At 35.5% G+C, this 17,484-nt stretch overlaps 1 protein-coding gene across 5 annotated transcripts in view; it reads left to right on the top strand.

Moving 5' to 3' along the window:
• Positions 1-17,484, top strand: part of LOC128985466 (uncharacterized protein CG43867) — a 424,696-nt gene that overhangs the window by 399,948 nt on the left and 7,264 nt on the right. For 3 of the 5 annotated variants that reach the window (XM_054404960.1, XM_054404963.1, XM_054404964.1), the window contains exons 6-19: positions 1,369-1,437; positions 3,633-3,832; positions 4,490-4,755; positions 5,342-5,480; positions 6,125-6,214; positions 7,778-8,013; positions 8,453-8,617; positions 8,905-9,066; positions 9,515-9,682; positions 10,265-10,370; positions 10,817-10,929; positions 12,434-12,631; positions 16,360-16,571; positions 16,882-17,059. In XM_054404960.1, the coding sequence (XP_054260935.1) occupies positions 1,369-1,437; positions 3,633-3,832; positions 4,490-4,755; positions 5,342-5,480; positions 6,125-6,214; positions 7,778-8,013; positions 8,453-8,617; positions 8,905-9,066; positions 9,515-9,682; positions 10,265-10,370; positions 10,817-10,929; positions 12,434-12,631; positions 16,360-16,571; positions 16,882-17,059 (2,302 nt within the window). Of the gene's footprint in view, positions 1-1,368; positions 1,438-3,632; positions 3,833-4,489; positions 4,756-5,341; positions 5,481-6,124; positions 6,215-7,777; positions 8,014-8,452; positions 8,618-8,904; positions 9,067-9,514; positions 9,683-10,264; positions 10,371-10,816; positions 10,930-12,433; positions 12,632-16,335; positions 16,572-16,881; positions 17,060-17,484 lie in introns of all 5 variants that reach the window. The other 2 variants (XM_054404961.1, XM_054404962.1) reach the window with 2 other exon arrangements.

Here is a 17,484-nt window from a genome sequence, read left to right as displayed (position 1 = left end):
TTCTCCTGACTACATTTTTCTGGTAAAATTTATTTGGGGAGGACAAGTTTTAGCAACAGTTACCAGTTTTCAAACAAATTAAACTTGAAATACACTAACTTAATAGTTAATTGAAAAACTTGGTGTCTTAATCTTTTACCTTTCCGGTTGGACAGATTGTGTCTATCACTACACTAATAATTAATTAATCAAATCACTTTACAATTAATTAAAAATCCTCCTACAGCCAAATACGAAGAACAAAGTTTTTGGAGATTCATGGTGCATTCTTGCCCTTTTGATTATGACCCCCATACTCAAAGTAAACTAAAAAAATATGTAAATAAAATTTAGGTAGGATTATATTTCCAACAATCTCTAAACCAATAAAGTCAAATCAAATGAAATTTTAAGTTCATAATTGCAAAGGATAACTATTTCAATTTTAGTTAATTGACTAAGCTATTACTACTACCTTATGCTGTAATCAATGAGAAAAAAACATTAGGTAGGTTAAGTAGTTAGTTAGCTAAATGTAGATTAATAGTTAGATAAAACGGGAGTCTCCTACCTCCCGAAACAGGCAAAGTCTCTAAACCAGAATTAAAATGAAAAAGTTACCCTTCAGTTTTAAATATTTCAAATAGGGACTTGGCAGTACTCTTTCTTTGTTGAATTTTATTCACATGTGTGTAAAGGACAGAGGTGTGGAAAAAGTAGGCCAACGACCTATAAAACCTGCTGAATGTTTTACTGTCACATTTTTCTGTGCCACTTTTATATTCACACAGTTCCAATCACTGTCCTTCCAGCTGTCATTCTTCTCTCCCCCCTCTCCTGTTTCCCCTCCCCAACCTTCCACCACCCACCACCCACCCTGAGTCATACCCCAGTGTACACCCTATTCATTGTTTGACTGTCTGGCAAATCGTCTGCTCAATACTGGTAAAAACCTCCTCTGCTTTCGATTTGTCTTTATATGCTCAGTATTGTTTTTGTGATTTACGCTTTATGTGTGGATGTATTGAATTTGTTTATCTTATTTTTGCTTTAGGCTTTATTTGCAATTGCTTTTGCAAAAATATTATTTATTTGGTTGGTGTGATTAAATTGTGGTAAGAGATAATAAGAATTTTTACAGTTTCCACTATAATTTTTGTTTTTCTAAAGGTTTCTATTGTGTAGTTTTCACTAAAGACAGGACAATCAATGAATTTATGGTTAACAAATGAAATAAATATTTTAAAATATTGTTTTTTACAATTGTTATCTATGAAACACATGCTTTAAGGATCACGCAAAAACTTGAAGAATCAAAATAGACTTACACCGAGGCTTTTGTGTTGAAGAAATGTAGTAGAGAAGTTCAAAATCTATATTTTATTCCAGATTTCCAGGGCCTGGATCAAAAAATTTAACCATCCCCAATATCTGTCCCGAGACTTTACAACAGGACAAGTGAGTCAATCAGAAATCCTCTCCTTCCTTAGTTTTCCTCTGTAGAACCATTAGAGAGTGGATGTGATGACTTATACTAAAGTGAAACTTAGATTTCCTGATTGTTCAACTGATATTACCAATGTGTGTGCGTGTGAATATATTTTCCTGATTGTTCAAATGATTTTACCACTGTGTGTGTGTGTGTGTGAATATATATTCCTGATTGTTCAATTGATACGACCCACTGTGTGTGTAAATATTTTCTGGTTTGGAATTTTGAGTATCAGTTTTTAGTTTGGTTTTTTTGTTAATAAATTTATTTTTTAAATATAAATTTTCTGTTTTGAAGTCATACTTTTAAAAAATTCTTAAGACATCTTTATGAAATTTAGTGTGCAATATTTCAAAGAGTCAAAAGCTATTGGAGAAAAAAAAACAATAAATATGTTTTGTTTAGAAATGCTTGTCATTTTAATTTTTATAACTTAAATTATTACAAAAAGGCTGATTTTATAAGACAAATTTCAAGTACAATTTTATTTAGCATTTAAATTCCTATTAAACTGCACCAATGAATTAACTACACTAAGTTCGAAAAGATCAAACCATAAATAGCTGAAAATTATGATTTTTAATTGTCCTATTTGTACCTAAAAATTTTGATTTCTTTATTTATTTTTTCTCAAATAGTGATTCTTTGAAATTGTATACTAAACTTTCTAAAGATATCTTTAGTAGCTTTTAAGGTCTAAATTTTAAACACAAAAAACTAAATGGTTGAAATCTCGCTAACAAGGTGTTTATTGATCAAAGCTAATTTTGAATTACATTTTATTTTGATCCATCAAACCTATTCCTAAATTGTTTGTACTTTCTTACAGAACACCCTGTATTATGTTTACTACACTGCTACAATAATCATATCACTCATAATGCTGTAAAATACTTACAACTACTGTATTCTTAAAAGTAAATCATTCACTAAAAATTGTTACAAAACTCCAACAACTTTTGTCGCTTAATTTACCATGCTAACAATCTTCAGCCTCTACAATCATTACATTAATTTTCGGTGTTAAAATTCAATTCCACACAATTTAAATAAATCATTAGGCTACCTATTTAAGCTGATTTACATTTTATTGATTCCTTACACATCTAAGTAAAATGATAGAATAAACAATCCTAATACATTCATTAAAAGAATTACATGTTAGGTTAAAGTATTGTAATTTTGTATCCATAACTGTAATAATACATTTTTATTTTGTTGAGTCTTGGAATGTAATGTGGATGCATGTTGTGCTCTACCCTTGTTTGCCTCCCCCCCTCACCACCCTCCGAGACTTCCCACTGTGCAGTAAAAGCATTTCTCAACCCCTTTTTCCAAGTGAACAAAAATAAGTGCACCACTATATCGTAGCCAGCACCAACTTATGCATTGCCCTCAGGTTTGTACATTCTCCACGATGAAAACTTTTCAGCTAAACTGCTCTACTCGCCGAGTTTGACATGGAGAAATGTGAATGGTAATTTTGTTTTGTTTGCATCATCAAGTTGAGGTTAATGATTTTGGAACCTCAAGCTGTCAAAAACTCAATTATTTCTTGGTGTGAAATAAAATAGTATATTAAGTTACTTTTACTAATCCTGAAAATAGAGGTGTTTACCGGACAAGTATGGTTGTTACACATTTTTTTGTAGATATTTTTAAAATGTCTAGTCTTGTGTGTGTTAATTGGATTGTGTATTTTTATTTATTTAAATGTTTTGATGAACTTCCGGTGAGATATTCATCATAGGGATATTGATATACTATCAGTAAAGGCATTGGAACCTGAAGATGTCCACAATTTTTGACAGCACAAAATAGCTGTAATTAATTCTACTACAACAGATTGTTTTGACAGACAACTAACAAGTAACTTAAGCCTTAGTTAACACATACGATCCAGAGGCCTTCCATTATGATATTGGAAACTTCTTTAAGGGTCAATTAATAGATCGGAAACAGGTTTACACAAACAGATACAAATAATACAGTCAAAGTGACTTTGAAAGATGTTAGGGTTGAAAACATTATAAGTTTGAGTTAATGCCGTTAATTTCAACCTTTTTTAGTTTAAGTTTTAACTAGGCTTACAGTAATATCTGGTTCCTAAATTTTAGAACCAGCGTAATGTTTGCTCACTTGGGTCTGCACAATGTTCCAGAGGGCTGTTGGACGCAGAGCCTGTTTACGCAGAGGTGGAGAGGCGCAAGGCACCGCAGAGTGAGCCGACCACAGCTGTTCTAGGACACAGACGCCACCTGTCTGCGTGCGCAGGAACCATGACATCACCTTCACAACAACTCAGCGTAGATCTGCAAGCTGCAGTGGACAGTCTCGCCTTGCTTCCCGTCCACATCAGGCGTGAGTGGATTTATTTATTTATAATGTATTTTACTTACTTTAATATTTCATTTAATCGCCAGGGGAACATAGGGCTGCAACCAATGCTCTCCACCGCTTGATTTTGAGTCATCTGCTTTATTTTTCTCAAGCCCTTGCCTTCTGTACGTAAATGTTTTGCCGAATCATCTTTACAATAATGTTTTTGGCCTTCCTCTTTCCCTGCTTCTTTGTAAATTTAAGTCTTAAAATGTTGGCTAATATTGTTGCCCATCAATCGTTACTTTTTATTTTAACCATGGTTTCTTTCCTTTGTTAGCTTAGTTTCTGTCAGTGTTTGTGGGATATTCTTCATAGACATTTATTCATAAAAACACAAAATCTTTGGTTAGATTTTGATAAATTTTCAGTCTTATTGTATGGTTTTAATACTGTACCTTGTTGTCAGACAGGAAACATGTCAAAATAAAACTAATTGTTGTAATGGTGGATAACTAGATAATATGAGGGTGTAAATTATCCTAGTTGGAAGAATAAAAAGGAAAGCTATAGTTTGTTTGACCTGCATGGATAATATTGACTTTTTGTTCAATTCATATCACAGTGTGTATCATTAAAAACACTAGTTAAATAACACTTTGTCTATGATAACCTCTATCTCACTATTTATCCCTGTAGCTCGCAGTGAGTGTGTGGACTCTGAACAGAGCCATGACTACGCGGAGATCTACACTCCGTCGAGAGAGAAGCCTCCCTGGGAATGTCCGAAGCCCCCCACACCCCCTCTGCACCGCTTCCCCTCTTGGGAATCTCGGATCTACCAGGTGGCCAATGAGGGACTGGCCGCGGCCACGAGTCAGTCGGCCATGGAGACAAGCGGACACCACTCGGCTGCCCAGGGGTACAAGGAGATCAGCGTACCGGTTTTCGCCACTGTCAAAGGGGTAATTACTGACTTATATTACGTAAGAAGGAAGCTTACTCAACAATGTAGAATTTTTTTAATTTTATGTGATCTAAGGATTTTCTTAGGTGGTAGAACGAGTCCAAGTCACTATTGAAGTTTAACACAGAAAGGAGCTTCTTTTAAAAGCCACAGTGACCGTCTGAGAGAAATCACCGTTCGGCAACGTTGTATAATTTCTCTTTGGACGATTTTCTTGATGAGGACTCTAGAAGTAATTTTGTTGTTTGACAAACTTAAGTAATTCTCCCAACGTTTTTAACACTTTTTATAACAAAAAATGGTAGCTAAGTTTTGTCTTGGCCTTAAAGCCAAACATTGCTGGTTTGAGACTAGTCAGATGCAATTTCTTATCACAGCATATGTGACTTGTACCATAACACTACATCAATGGACAGATCAGTGGTTTATTACAACAAAAAAGCTAAGGTTAACATTTTAGGTTATCAGAAATTAAATAGTAAATTTGTATACTTTTATAATGTGTTGTATCAATTTCTATCAACTTGAACCACTAAAGTTTTTAATCCTTGGTAAAGAACTAATAGTTCTTTTATATGATTCAGAGAGCGAGTCAGATCAGGTCGATGCCGTTCACTGGTGATTCCTCCGATGACTCGTCCGACGGGGAGGGAGAACACACCAACAACATGAACCACAGCGGCACTCACACCAGGGCTACCAACAGTAGCAGTGATAATACTGGTCAGTAAAACTACATCATTAATGATCTACAGTAAAACTTCTACTGTCATTTAAAGGTCAAGGACTATAAAAATCAACTGAATAGATGCAGAGCAGAAATTTCGGATTAATTGGCTACAGTTTGGAACATTACAATGGTTTTGGAAAACCATTCATTCACCATACAATTTATACATGTTATCATTTTATTAGCTCAACCTTAAGTGAAAAGAAGACCTTAAGGTGAAGGATAACAGAGATTGCCATTTAAAAGAAAAAGAGATTATAAATGGCAGTATTGTACATCTGAGAAACATTTTATCCTTTTCATACAAAAGGTAACACGTTTAATGTTGTTGTCTTTAATTTCAAACTTTATTAATAAGAAAGCTCATTGCTGAAGCTCATTTGTTTTTATAATTTGTCTTTTATAATAATCGGTCGGAGAGAGTGTGTTGAAAATCAGAGAAAAGAGTTCAACATTTTGAGAGGGAGCAAAACACTCAACATAAGAAACGTTTACGATAACTTATGAGATGACAAGTATGCTCTTGACCGATATTAAAATCAAGTTTAAATCATCAACCCTAAAAATATTTACTTTACTTTCCTTCAAATCAAAACAAAATATTCAATTGTCTTCAATTAAGTCTTTAATTTCACAGATACATCTTTGTCGAGTCCAAGCAAAAGCCACAAAACCACTTCTAGTCTTTCTCCTGCCAAAAGAAGTTCTTCTGATTCACCTTCCAAAAGTAAGTTTTGGCTTTTTTATTCTATGGCGTAAAATTGTGATCCATGACTTACCATTTTGAATTTATTAGTTGTTTTGTTACATCTAGTTTTTTTAATCCTCAGTTTATGAATAGAGGGTTTCAAATAAAATTATATTTGATCAATTTTTCCCCCCTTCTCTCAGAAATAGTTTCCTTATTTTATTTTTGAGGGTGCAGTTATAGACAAACATAATTGGCGAATAAGGCCAGGGACACACTTACCGGCGAAACCGCCGGACGCCGGATCCGGCGGCGCCGGAGCAAGTTGAGATACACAGGAAGGCATGGGGCAGGCCACACTTCTCTGGTTCGGCGAATCTGCCGATCCGGCGGGAAAATGCTCCGGCGAAACCGCCGGATATTCTCTACCTCGCCGGATCGGCGGTTTCGCCAGAGCAGTGGGTAGCGGGGCATTGTGCCTTATGGAGATGAACACACTTACCGGCGAAACAGCCGGAACTGCGACTGCCCCCACTCCTCAGTCGTGGTTCAACCCTCAAGGGTAGTGGTTGTTTTTTTTATTTTAGCACAGTGTCCGTGGTGTATTTAGTTTTGTTTTTGCTATTTAGTTAATTTAGTTTTTATTTTTAGTCTGTTTAGTTTTCTTTATCATCATGGTAGATGTTGATATGGATTTACTTATTAGTTTGGTTCATGAGAAACCAGAACTTTGGGATAGTTTTTTGGAAATTTACAAAGACAATAACAAAACGAGGGACAGCAGCAGCTGGCGACAAATTTGTGCCGCACTGAATCCAGCCTTTCCAGCGTCTCATGTATGTGTTTTGTCCTTGTATTTGCACTGTAATCTTCGATAGTAGCTCGTCGAATGAGGGGACAGATATTCAAAAATAATTAAAAAAACGTATTTTCTCATTTCTCAACTGTAAAAATAGAGTGTAAAAAGCTCCATGTAGCTGTCTGTTCTCCAGAATAGGATGTACCCAAACAGTTCGGTGGTGTTTTCTCATCCTTCTGTGGTGGATCAAACACAGCAAGGCCAACTTTTGAGGTCTTGACAGCACCATTTCTAAGACTAAACTGTACTAAAACTGTACTAGTGTAAGACAAAACTCATTCAGAGTTCATTGCACTCTATTTATTGTCGCCGGCTCCGGCAAAATAGTTTTCGCAAGAACAAGTGTGTTCTGACCCTCAACCTCCGGCGGATCCGCCGAATCCGGCGCTCGGCGGTTTCGCCGGCAAGTGTGTCCCTGGCCTAAGAGGTTTTGAAAATTGTATCCCTCTCGCATGGTCCTACCTCTGCACTCATGGTCATTTTAGGTATATTTAAAGTAAAGGAAATCTGAATCCAAGTATGCCAAAAATATATTTCAGATTTTAAGAAATTTTAGTACTTACAGAATGAAATGTTATCTTTTTTGTGTGATTGTATTTGCATGTTAAACAACAACAACACCCATTTGATTCACAAATACTACTTGTACTTCTCAGTGACCGTGGAACAGAGTATACCATTTATTCACATTTTAATTTAGTTATTTAGTACGATTTGAAACTTGAGTATTATGTGATGTTCAGATACCTCTTTTGAGTCGGGGATGTCAGACGACTACGCAATTCCACCAGACGCCCTGAGTTGTGAGTCGTTAGAATGGTCGTTAGTGTTGCGAGCGACAGACAGCCCGAGACATCAGCGGACCTGCGAGAGTCTAGAGAAGAGCGGCCATCTTGCCAAACTGGGCGGCAAACTCAAGACTTGGAGGAGACGCTGGTTCCAACTCAACAACGGCAAACTGCGCTACTGGAAGTCTCAGGTCTGTAGAATGAAAAAGGAAAGAAAGAGTTGAATAACTACTTTATGACTTTGCAAGACACTTTCCTAATTTTTTTCTCAACAAAACGTTTCAATGCAGAGTGCAGGAAAATCTAGCATGTTAAAAAAATTGATAGTTAGTCAATGGCATCATTGACTTTGAATACATACTGAAGTGGACATCCCATCTATTTGGACCAGCTTTTGCAAATTTTTTATTCAAAAAGAAAATAGCTGACCATCTGTTAGCCACTTTCTTTTATACTTCCTCCAATAACTTCTCTTAACTCATCCTGTAGTGATCTTTAAGTATTCATTGACTTTGAGTTCTACACTTTAGCCTGGGGGTTCTGTTCTAAATTAATTTTTCAATGTTTTAAATTTTAGCCCTAATTTTGTTTGAGGCTCTAAGCATGTGTTCAATGTTTTTATCTTTACAGAACGACATGGCGAGGAAACCCCAAGGCGAGATCTCTATAGACGACCAGTGTCGCATCACTCGGGCCGACGGAGCCGCTACCTTCGAGATAACCACGGGCAAGAAGACCTACTACCTCACAGCTGACTCTATAGCTGCTACTGAGGACTGGGTCAAGGTGCTACAGGTCAGTGCAAGTTCAAACATGTCAAAACACAATAATACCGTTGTTACGTTAGTTAAAAAAAATAAGAGAAATATCACTCGGTATTGTAAATTAACTAGACTTTAACTACCTACCCCTATGCATAGACAAACCTTCATTGAATTGTGTTTTATGCTAAAAAGAATTGTATATTAACTGTTTGAAAAGATAAAAAATAACATGGAAAACAATTATTTTCCTTCACATCAGCTGTCATCGTAAATAGATACTTTCTGTACAAAGTGATGAAAAATATATTTGTTGCTCAGAATGTTCAGAGGCGGAACGCCACAAAGCTGCTGCTCAGCAGGGAACAGAACAAGCCTACACTGCAAGGCTGGCTGACAAAGGTGCGCAACGGACATGCGAAGAAGTGCTGGTGTGTTCTCATTGGGAAAATGTTCCTCTACTTCAAGTCTCCTTCTGACAACGTAAGATTGATTAAAATATAGATGTAGTAGGGTGAGTGCACCAGTGAATGACCACCTACCCGAAAATTACCATTTTGGATAAAAAAACATCATAAGCTATTTTTTGGCCAAGTATCAGCTTGTGGTTTGTGTCATGGAGCTAACTCGAGTTTAACATTCCCTTAGTGAAATTTGTGTTAGTTTTATGATTCGTTAATGATAAATACCAGCAGATTTCATAGCTATAACTGACTACGGCTCACCTATAGTTGTCACAATTGTAGCTCACGGATTGAACCCTTGGGTTGGATTTTATTCTATTCATAATATATATCAATAAACTGTACTACTCAATTTAACTATTAACCACTCAATTCAATTCAACATGCTTTTGATACCACTCTCTAACTCCTATTTTTCCAATTATAAGTTTTCTTCTGTAGGTATTAACTATATTTTTTGCTCACAGAACCCCATTGGCCAGATCAATATGAGGGACGCCAGAGTGGAGGAGGTGGACCATGTGTCGGATTCTGACAGTGAAGATCGTGATGCGGAGAATGCTCAACTTACCATCGGGATATTCCCTACCCACCAGGGCCCTACGTATCTGCTCTTCCCCTCCAAGCAGGATAAAGTATGTCTCCGTCCTCCCTGTCAAGCAGTTCTTTGTGTCTTAGCTTCACATTGTACACAATACATTTGGCTAGGCCTAGAAGGCTGCAGCATTACCACATAGCTAAAGCCATATTGACTGGCAGGATTTGAACCTAGGACCTCGGGTATCAAAATCCCTCACTTTACCATTAGATCAGTGATAACATTGTAATTATATACTTTTCTTCCCCCTCCTGTATGTTAGGCCTACTAATTGCAAAATGCCTTGTGCCTTTATAATTAAGCCTCATTAACAGAGTGAAATAAATGTCCAGCTGTACTAAACTAAATGTTACATTTGATTTGAAGTTGTGCAGTGGTGCTTCCGGGTGTAGCCAGTAGAGGTCATGACCACCTTAAAAAAGTAAATTTAAAATTCACTATGCTCTGTAAAAAACAGTTTTTTGCTGCAAATAAATATGTTAGAAATGTTTTAAAGATAGTTCCACCTTTGAAACAGCCAAAAATCATGTTTTAAAGAGGTTTGCTTTTGCATTAACTTTTTTCTGGAGGACGGCCTTTATTTCCTACAATGTGACAGCAATTGTGAACTGTTTTGCAGGATTCCTGGCTGTACCATTTGACGGTGGTGTCGGGTGCCGGGCCAAATGCTGGCACTCAGTATGAGCAACTTGTACAGAAATTGATGGAGAGTGATGGCGATCCAAGTAAGTTGTGTAAACTTAAACATCTCTAAACTCAACAGTTACCAACTAAAACAATCACACACTGACTAAGTCCATATGATTCACTAACTTTGCTCTCTATAAATTGTTTGGTCATGAACAGTCCCATTTGAGAAGTGTTCAGTTAGTTTTTACCCATTTGATTTGAGTATGTTTATGTAGCTAATACGCGATTGGTGATATTTTTAGATGACTTCCAACTTCCAGGAAATCAAGGATGCTAAGCACTCAAACAATTATGTTTTTAAAATTTTCAGAGAGGCCAGCTTTTTTGCCTAACCAGGCAGCCAGGAAGTTAACCTTTTTCATAATTTCCCACTTGGGTGTTCCCTCAAGTTGCTCAAGTTTATTCATTAATAGATTTCCCCAAATTTGTTAGTATTTCATAAATATTTTTGCAAGTAACTAATATTGTTTTCATGTTTCAGATTGTGTGTTGTGGAGGCACCCCATTCTACTGCACAGTAAAGATGCTATCACTTCCCCCCTCACTACCCTGTCTTCAGAAACTCTTCAGGCCGAAGCTATCAAACTGTTCAAGGTAAAAAATAAATACTATGGTTGAGCATGTCATTTGTCTCCTATGTTTAAAACAAAACGCTAAATGTAAAGTATGTTTTGTAGCATATTTAGTTTTTCATGGAAGAACTCTCACTTCTTCAGCTGTGTTCTTGAATATATGACTTGAAAAACCTAATGTTTCTCCTACATTCTGGGTCTCATAGAAACATGAAGACAAGAGTGGTTATTTAAAGGTTACGTACCTTTGTCTGTCTTCATAGTCTTACAATCAGTAGTCTGAGGATTAATAGTTTCGGATAAGACCCATTCTCAACTCTAACATCAAATGTCCATGAAATCCGACATAAGTCTTTATCATATCAAAGACATGTTGACACATAAGTTTACAAAAGAATTTAATAAACCGACGCAGGCTGCACGTCGGACATGACAAAACTAGCTGAGATTGGATCATTGACCTTGGGGTCGGGGACACATCAGCTGACAATAGCTTGCAGTTACTTTGTTGTTTATGGTTTTTATACTATTCTATCAGATAAAATATTTTCATGCAAAGTTTATTTTAGCGAATTTCCCATATAGTAGTATAAGCTATTACCGTAGTACTCATGGTAAGACCTGGACCCGGGACCAATTTTTTTTTTTTTTTGAGGTCCCTAGAGGCCAAAAATAGCATCCGTTCAAATTCATATATATATATATGTGTCCGTTAGCGCGATAACTCGAGCAAAAATGATCCCATTTTGATGAAATTTGGTACAAACGTGTAAACCTACGTTTATTCGAACGAGTTGGCGAACTAGCATGATCCGACCATGGGAACGGGGGTTTATGGGGGCTTTTAAGGGGTAAAAATGGGTTTTTCCCATTTTTGACCCAAAAAAACTTAAATTTTTGCAATTTCTTTCCAAACTATTTTGTAGAGCTTAAAAAAAAACAAATAATTTAGTATATTGAAGCGTTATAATGCGCCTAATGGTTACGGAGAAAATTCAAAAAAAAATTTAATTTAAAATTCCCATGTTATTCTTTTGGAGGATAAGTAAACTGTTGTAGTTTACTTATTTATTAATATATTTTGCCCAAATTTGGAAAATGTTTTTATTTCTTACTAACTATTAACATTTTACATAAAAAAAACACTTTAACCCTCCCTGTTGCAGCAAACCTAAGTATGTGTTAAACTGATTTGATTTAAATAGGGAATAAATGTGATATTTTTAAGGAGACATTATAGTGTAAATCCAATCAGGCAAATGGAAATTCGCTTAGTCTGCAGGTTTGCTGCGGCGGGGGTATGTTTTCATTCAGTTCATTGTGAGGGTATTTTTTGGTGGCTTTGCAAATTTTAAAGCTCTCTAAAACGTTCTCGAGGAGGCCTTCACTAATTTTGTGCAGGATCTGTAAATTATTTTTAATTCTGTTTGATTTTTATTGCACAAATTCATGTTATTAAAACTGATGTCCCATGAGGAAATTCCTGTTTGAACCTTTTGAGCCTAATCTTAAGCGTCTGCCCACAGTGCTGTCAGCTGTTCATCTCAGTGGCGGTGGAGTCAGCTGGTATCGACTACCATGTGGTGCTGGCCCAGAATGCACTGCAGCAGTGTCTAGACCAATGGGAGCTCCAGGCCGAGCTGTTGTGTGCCTTGGTCAAACAGACCTCTCGCCACATACACCACAAAGTCGGCGTGCAGGTATTCTCCAAGTTGAGACACCGTGTAAGTGTAACCCGCATGGCTTCTTTTACCGACCTCAATTGTTATTTACTAGAGATGTTTGAAATAATATTAATAATTGTGAACATACTACACGAGAAAGTCTGGTACTTATAGTCTATATGTGAATCCCGTGTTAGCTGGCTATCAACATATATTCCCAAAAACTTTGCTGAAAAAACTACTACCTTTATCACTGCTCTCAAAAAACAACTCTCTTGAATTATAATTTGAGGAAAATAATATCTAGCTTTCACAGTTTATCAACTTTGAAATTTGGCATCTCTAGTGAATAATGGTTTATTTATGGTCATAAATTATTTTTATTTATAAGTTTTAGTTTATTTATATTTTCATTCTAAACAAATACATTTTTTATTTAATTTTTTTTTTACCTTATCTCTAGCAGTTTTGAGCCCCATAAGTTATTATAGTGTAATAATTAAATTAAATACAGTGTGATTGAAAAGTCCCGGAACGGTGTAATATATTTTTTACCATTATAGATAAGTAATGAGACTTATTATATCCATAAAACCCATAAACTTATATTCTTACTATTTATCCCTCCAGTTGTCCATTTGAATTCGGGTTTGCGGCAATGTGTTCTACTAACTAAGCTCAAGCTGTTTAAGTTGATATCAAACTCGACCTATACCGCCATTTAAGAATTTTGTCTGACTCCCCTTAAGGGATCAAAAAGTGATAATAGCTTAAAAGAGTAGACATTTATGGTTATTGTTGGACTACCAAGTCTCATTTCTTTATCTATAATGGTAAAAAATATGTCACACTGTTACGGGACTTTTCAATCACTGGATTACTCCCTGATGGCTTATTTAAAATACTAGCTCACTTTCTTAGGTATTTTAAATGTGAGAATATAATTATTTAATTTTATTCTGTGGAGCTATGAAAAGCCTGTCAATGAGTTTTCTAAATTTATCTAAAAAGGCTTCTGAAATCTTAAGATTTTCTTTTATGAGCAATATTAAAGTGTCTAAACAATTTTAAGCAGTCAAAAATTTATATTTTTATAATTTCTATTTATTTATTATGGTTGATTGTATTGCTACCCATGTTGTTATAAGTTAGCAACCCTGTTTATTTATTTTGCCAGAGTTTATTTTCAATTTGTTTTATTATTTGAATGCTTCAGTAATTGTGGTCAAGTACACTATGATTGGTATTTTGAGCTTAAAGCTATAATTGTCTTTGTATTACTGCTTGAAACGCCAGCTTTTACAATATAAGGCTTTATATAAACTTCATAAATTAAGTAAGTTTTATTGCTTTTCATCTTGTTGCAGTTTTCAGTTAATATACTACACTAAAAATAATGGTGACAAATTCTTTAGCCTTCCAAGCTATATTCTTAAAACGGGTTTGAAAATGAAACATTTCTATGGACTCTTTTAATCAAATTTGTATGATAATACAATTTATTGGCTCTAAAATCCATAAGGTATAAAATTATCAAAACTCCAGTTTATACCGATTTTACAATTTTTTTGTTTTCATGATGAGACTATGTCAACTTTCTTAAATTTTGTTTAGCTTACTTGTAAAATTAACTTAAAATTATATTTAAAACTGTTGAAATAAAGTTTCTTCTTTGACAGACGTTACAAAATTTTTTAAATACCCTTGACAAAAAATTTGGTAGTTTCCAACCAGCTGACATTGTTGAGAAGATTCAATCTATTTTGTAAATATAAATAAAGGCACACAGCTGATCTAGTTGGTGCAAAGAGAAATAAGATAAAATGCAGTGACCTAGCTCAAATACCAGTAAGCTATAATATCATTGAGTATGGTACAGAGAATTTATATTATCAATTTAAATTAATCTAAGAGGTTAAAATACCTTTAATCCGTCAGTGTGATCATATGTCACCGATGAGCGGCGACCGGTTTCAGCCCAACAGTGGGGCCATCTTCAGGCGATGAAAAAACACAAATATCACTCCAAAGAGGTCGTCAGAAAGTCTATAAATACGTCACGAGAAACAACACTTAAATACATTTTTTACAAAAAAACTTGTGGCCACAAATTGACTGTGTGGCGGACGGTGCGCGTACATTTAGTTGCTAGTCCTGACTATCCCCCTCCCCTTCCTCCAGTTCTTATTAGGTCCTTTCCATGTTGTTATTATTCTTTCAATGTCGACTGCTGTTTCATACAATAAATTACATTCAAAGAGGCTTTTTCGTTTGACGATAGTCTGGACTAGCAACTTAATGTACACGTACCGTTTGCTTAGTAATGAACACGTGTTTGGATTTTTAGTTCGAGACGAGACGAGACGAGATTTTTTATTTCTCATAAAATTTTGAGACGAGATCGAGACGGGATTTCCCTTCTCATACACAACGGGAAATGCACGTTCAAAATTTTTACCTGATTTTGTAATTGTTAGATGACTGTTTAAATACAAAAATAATGATAATAGGCAAGAATATTTACAATCTTTTATTAAAAAACATCAGCATAACATTTTTTTATTAATCACGCCTAACTTATTAAAAATGCCTACGATTAGGAAACATAGTGATATCAGTTAGGATAGAGTTCAACTTATCCTAAAATAAAATAAGTCATAAAATAAAATCAATATTAATTTTTATAAAATAGTTACTTGTTTTAACTTTTTATAGTAATAAAACATTCCTCACACTTCTTACACTTAACAAAACTTCTGAAATGGTATTAAAGTAATATTATTAAAATAATTAGACTAAAATTTACTTTTAAAGAATTAATTAAATAAGAACGCCTTCGCAAAGGAAACACAACTACAACGCGCTCCTATATTGCGGGTATTGCATTGACTTTCTTTTTTTTATTCTCGTCTCGATAAAAATCTTGGCCAAAAAGAAATCTCGTCTCGTGTAACGAGATTTAAAATTTTCCGAAATTTCGAGACTTGACCAACCCTAATGTTTTTTCATCGCCTGAAGATGGCCCCACTGCTGAGCTGAAACCAGTTTTCCCTCATTGGTGATGTATGATCACACTGACAGAATAATGGTATTTTAACCTCAAGATTAATTTAAATTTGTGATCATTAGGCAAAAAACAACAGAAATTAAATTTTCAATTTATTTTGTACAATATAAAATCTGAATTTTATTAAACGGGAGACCATCCATAGAAACAATTACTGAAGCACAATTGATTGGAATGTCGGTGTCTAGCCCTTTAGTGTCCCTCTGCCTGATCTTAGATTTCTAGCTACCTCGTTGTAAGCAAACGAACACTTTAGCACATATTTTTTCTTCAACTATCTTAACTTTTATAGTTATTTTTTAAGCAATTGAATTAAAGTCAAAGTTTACATTTTCATTTATTCAACAATTGGATTCAAATTTTGAGTTCAAACTTTTGTTATGTCAGTAACAAAAGGTTTAGTAGCTTGAAATATGTTTTTGCGATATCTCTTGTTGTATTCTATTTTAAATATCCCTGTTTTCAAAGAGATTCAAATCAAGGATTCTAAACAAGATTGGAAATTCCTTGTCAAAATCAACAAATTCAATGACTCCTTGTCAAAATCATCAAATTCAACAATTCCTTGTCAAAAATAACAAATTCAACAATGCATTGTCAGAACCAACTTCAAAATCACATAGGGTGTTGTTAAAGTGTTCCCAATTCCCATGTGAGGTATAAGGTTAGGGCTTAGGCACCGGGGCTCCTATTTCAGCAACTCCTGTTGTGCGCCACGCAGTCTCTGTTCGCCTGTGACGCGGCTGCTAACTCGCCTACAGCCGGAGCCCCCCCTCCACCCCCACTGCTGGACTACTGCAAGGCCAACCCACCCTCGTACGCCTTCGTGCAGGGCTGGCAACTGCTGGCACTCGCTGTCTCGCTGTTCGTCCCCCGCAACAACAAGCTTCTGTGGTACCTCAAGCTACACCTGCAGAGGAACGCTGACTCCAAGTGAGTTTTAGTTTAAATTTTAAATATCTGAGAATGTTTTTCAATGTTTGGTCACTCTTCAAGACTATTTGAAATCATAGAAAACCTATTGCAACGGATTGGTATTTATCAATGGTTTAGTTTTAGTCTGGTTCTCGTTAGATGACTATACAAATAGACAGATCATACTTACTGCTTGTCTTTCATTCATACTTTGATTTAAGCAAAAGTTTATCGAAATAAGTAATCAACCAACTTAATTCATTTCTTCACTCACTAAATTGAAGAGTTATTCGCATTAGATGTTTTACTACTCCACACACTGTTGCAGAACGGAGTGCGGCAAGTACGCTGCATATTGTGAGAGAGCTCTGGAGCGCACAATACAAAACGGAGGTCGCGAGGTGAAGCCGTCTCGTATGGAGGTGTTGTCCATTCTACTCAAGAATCCGTACCATCATTCTCTACCTCACTCCATACCTGTTCACTTGCTCAACGGAACGTACCAGGTTGGTTACACAAACTAGTGGTTATTTTAGGTCAACACTCTTGTATATAGTTAATTTGATGTTAAAATCTCCTAAATATTTGAACTATTTATGATTTTAGGCTATCTGCCAGCGTCTAAGACTTAGGTGCAAGTGGGTGGATTCGATTGACGGCTTATCCACATATAATTTAATGGGTTTCGGTTGCTTTTCCCTGAAAGCATTTGAACCCCTTCCCTTAAAACTCCACTGGGGTGGGCACCGACAACAAAAATTTGCAACACAATATTAGAACATGTCAAAAAAATATTTTTCACAGATTTTTAAAACATTTTCATGTTGTTCATGTAGATTTTGTTACGAATTTTGAACATTTTCAATCATAAACTGAACATGGTAGCTCGGTAGCAGGTGATTGAGACATTACTGGTACACGATTGGCCACT

This window comes from Macrosteles quadrilineatus, unplaced genomic scaffold (assembly GCF_028750875.1).
Source record: "Macrosteles quadrilineatus isolate MER2022 unplaced genomic scaffold, UCM_ALF_1.0 Scaffold_2__2_contigs__length_208266976, whole genome shotgun sequence".
Classification (NCBI taxonomy): Eukaryota; Metazoa; Arthropoda; class Insecta; order Hemiptera; family Cicadellidae; genus Macrosteles; species Macrosteles quadrilineatus.
This window is presented reverse-complemented; position numbering and strand designations above follow the sequence as displayed.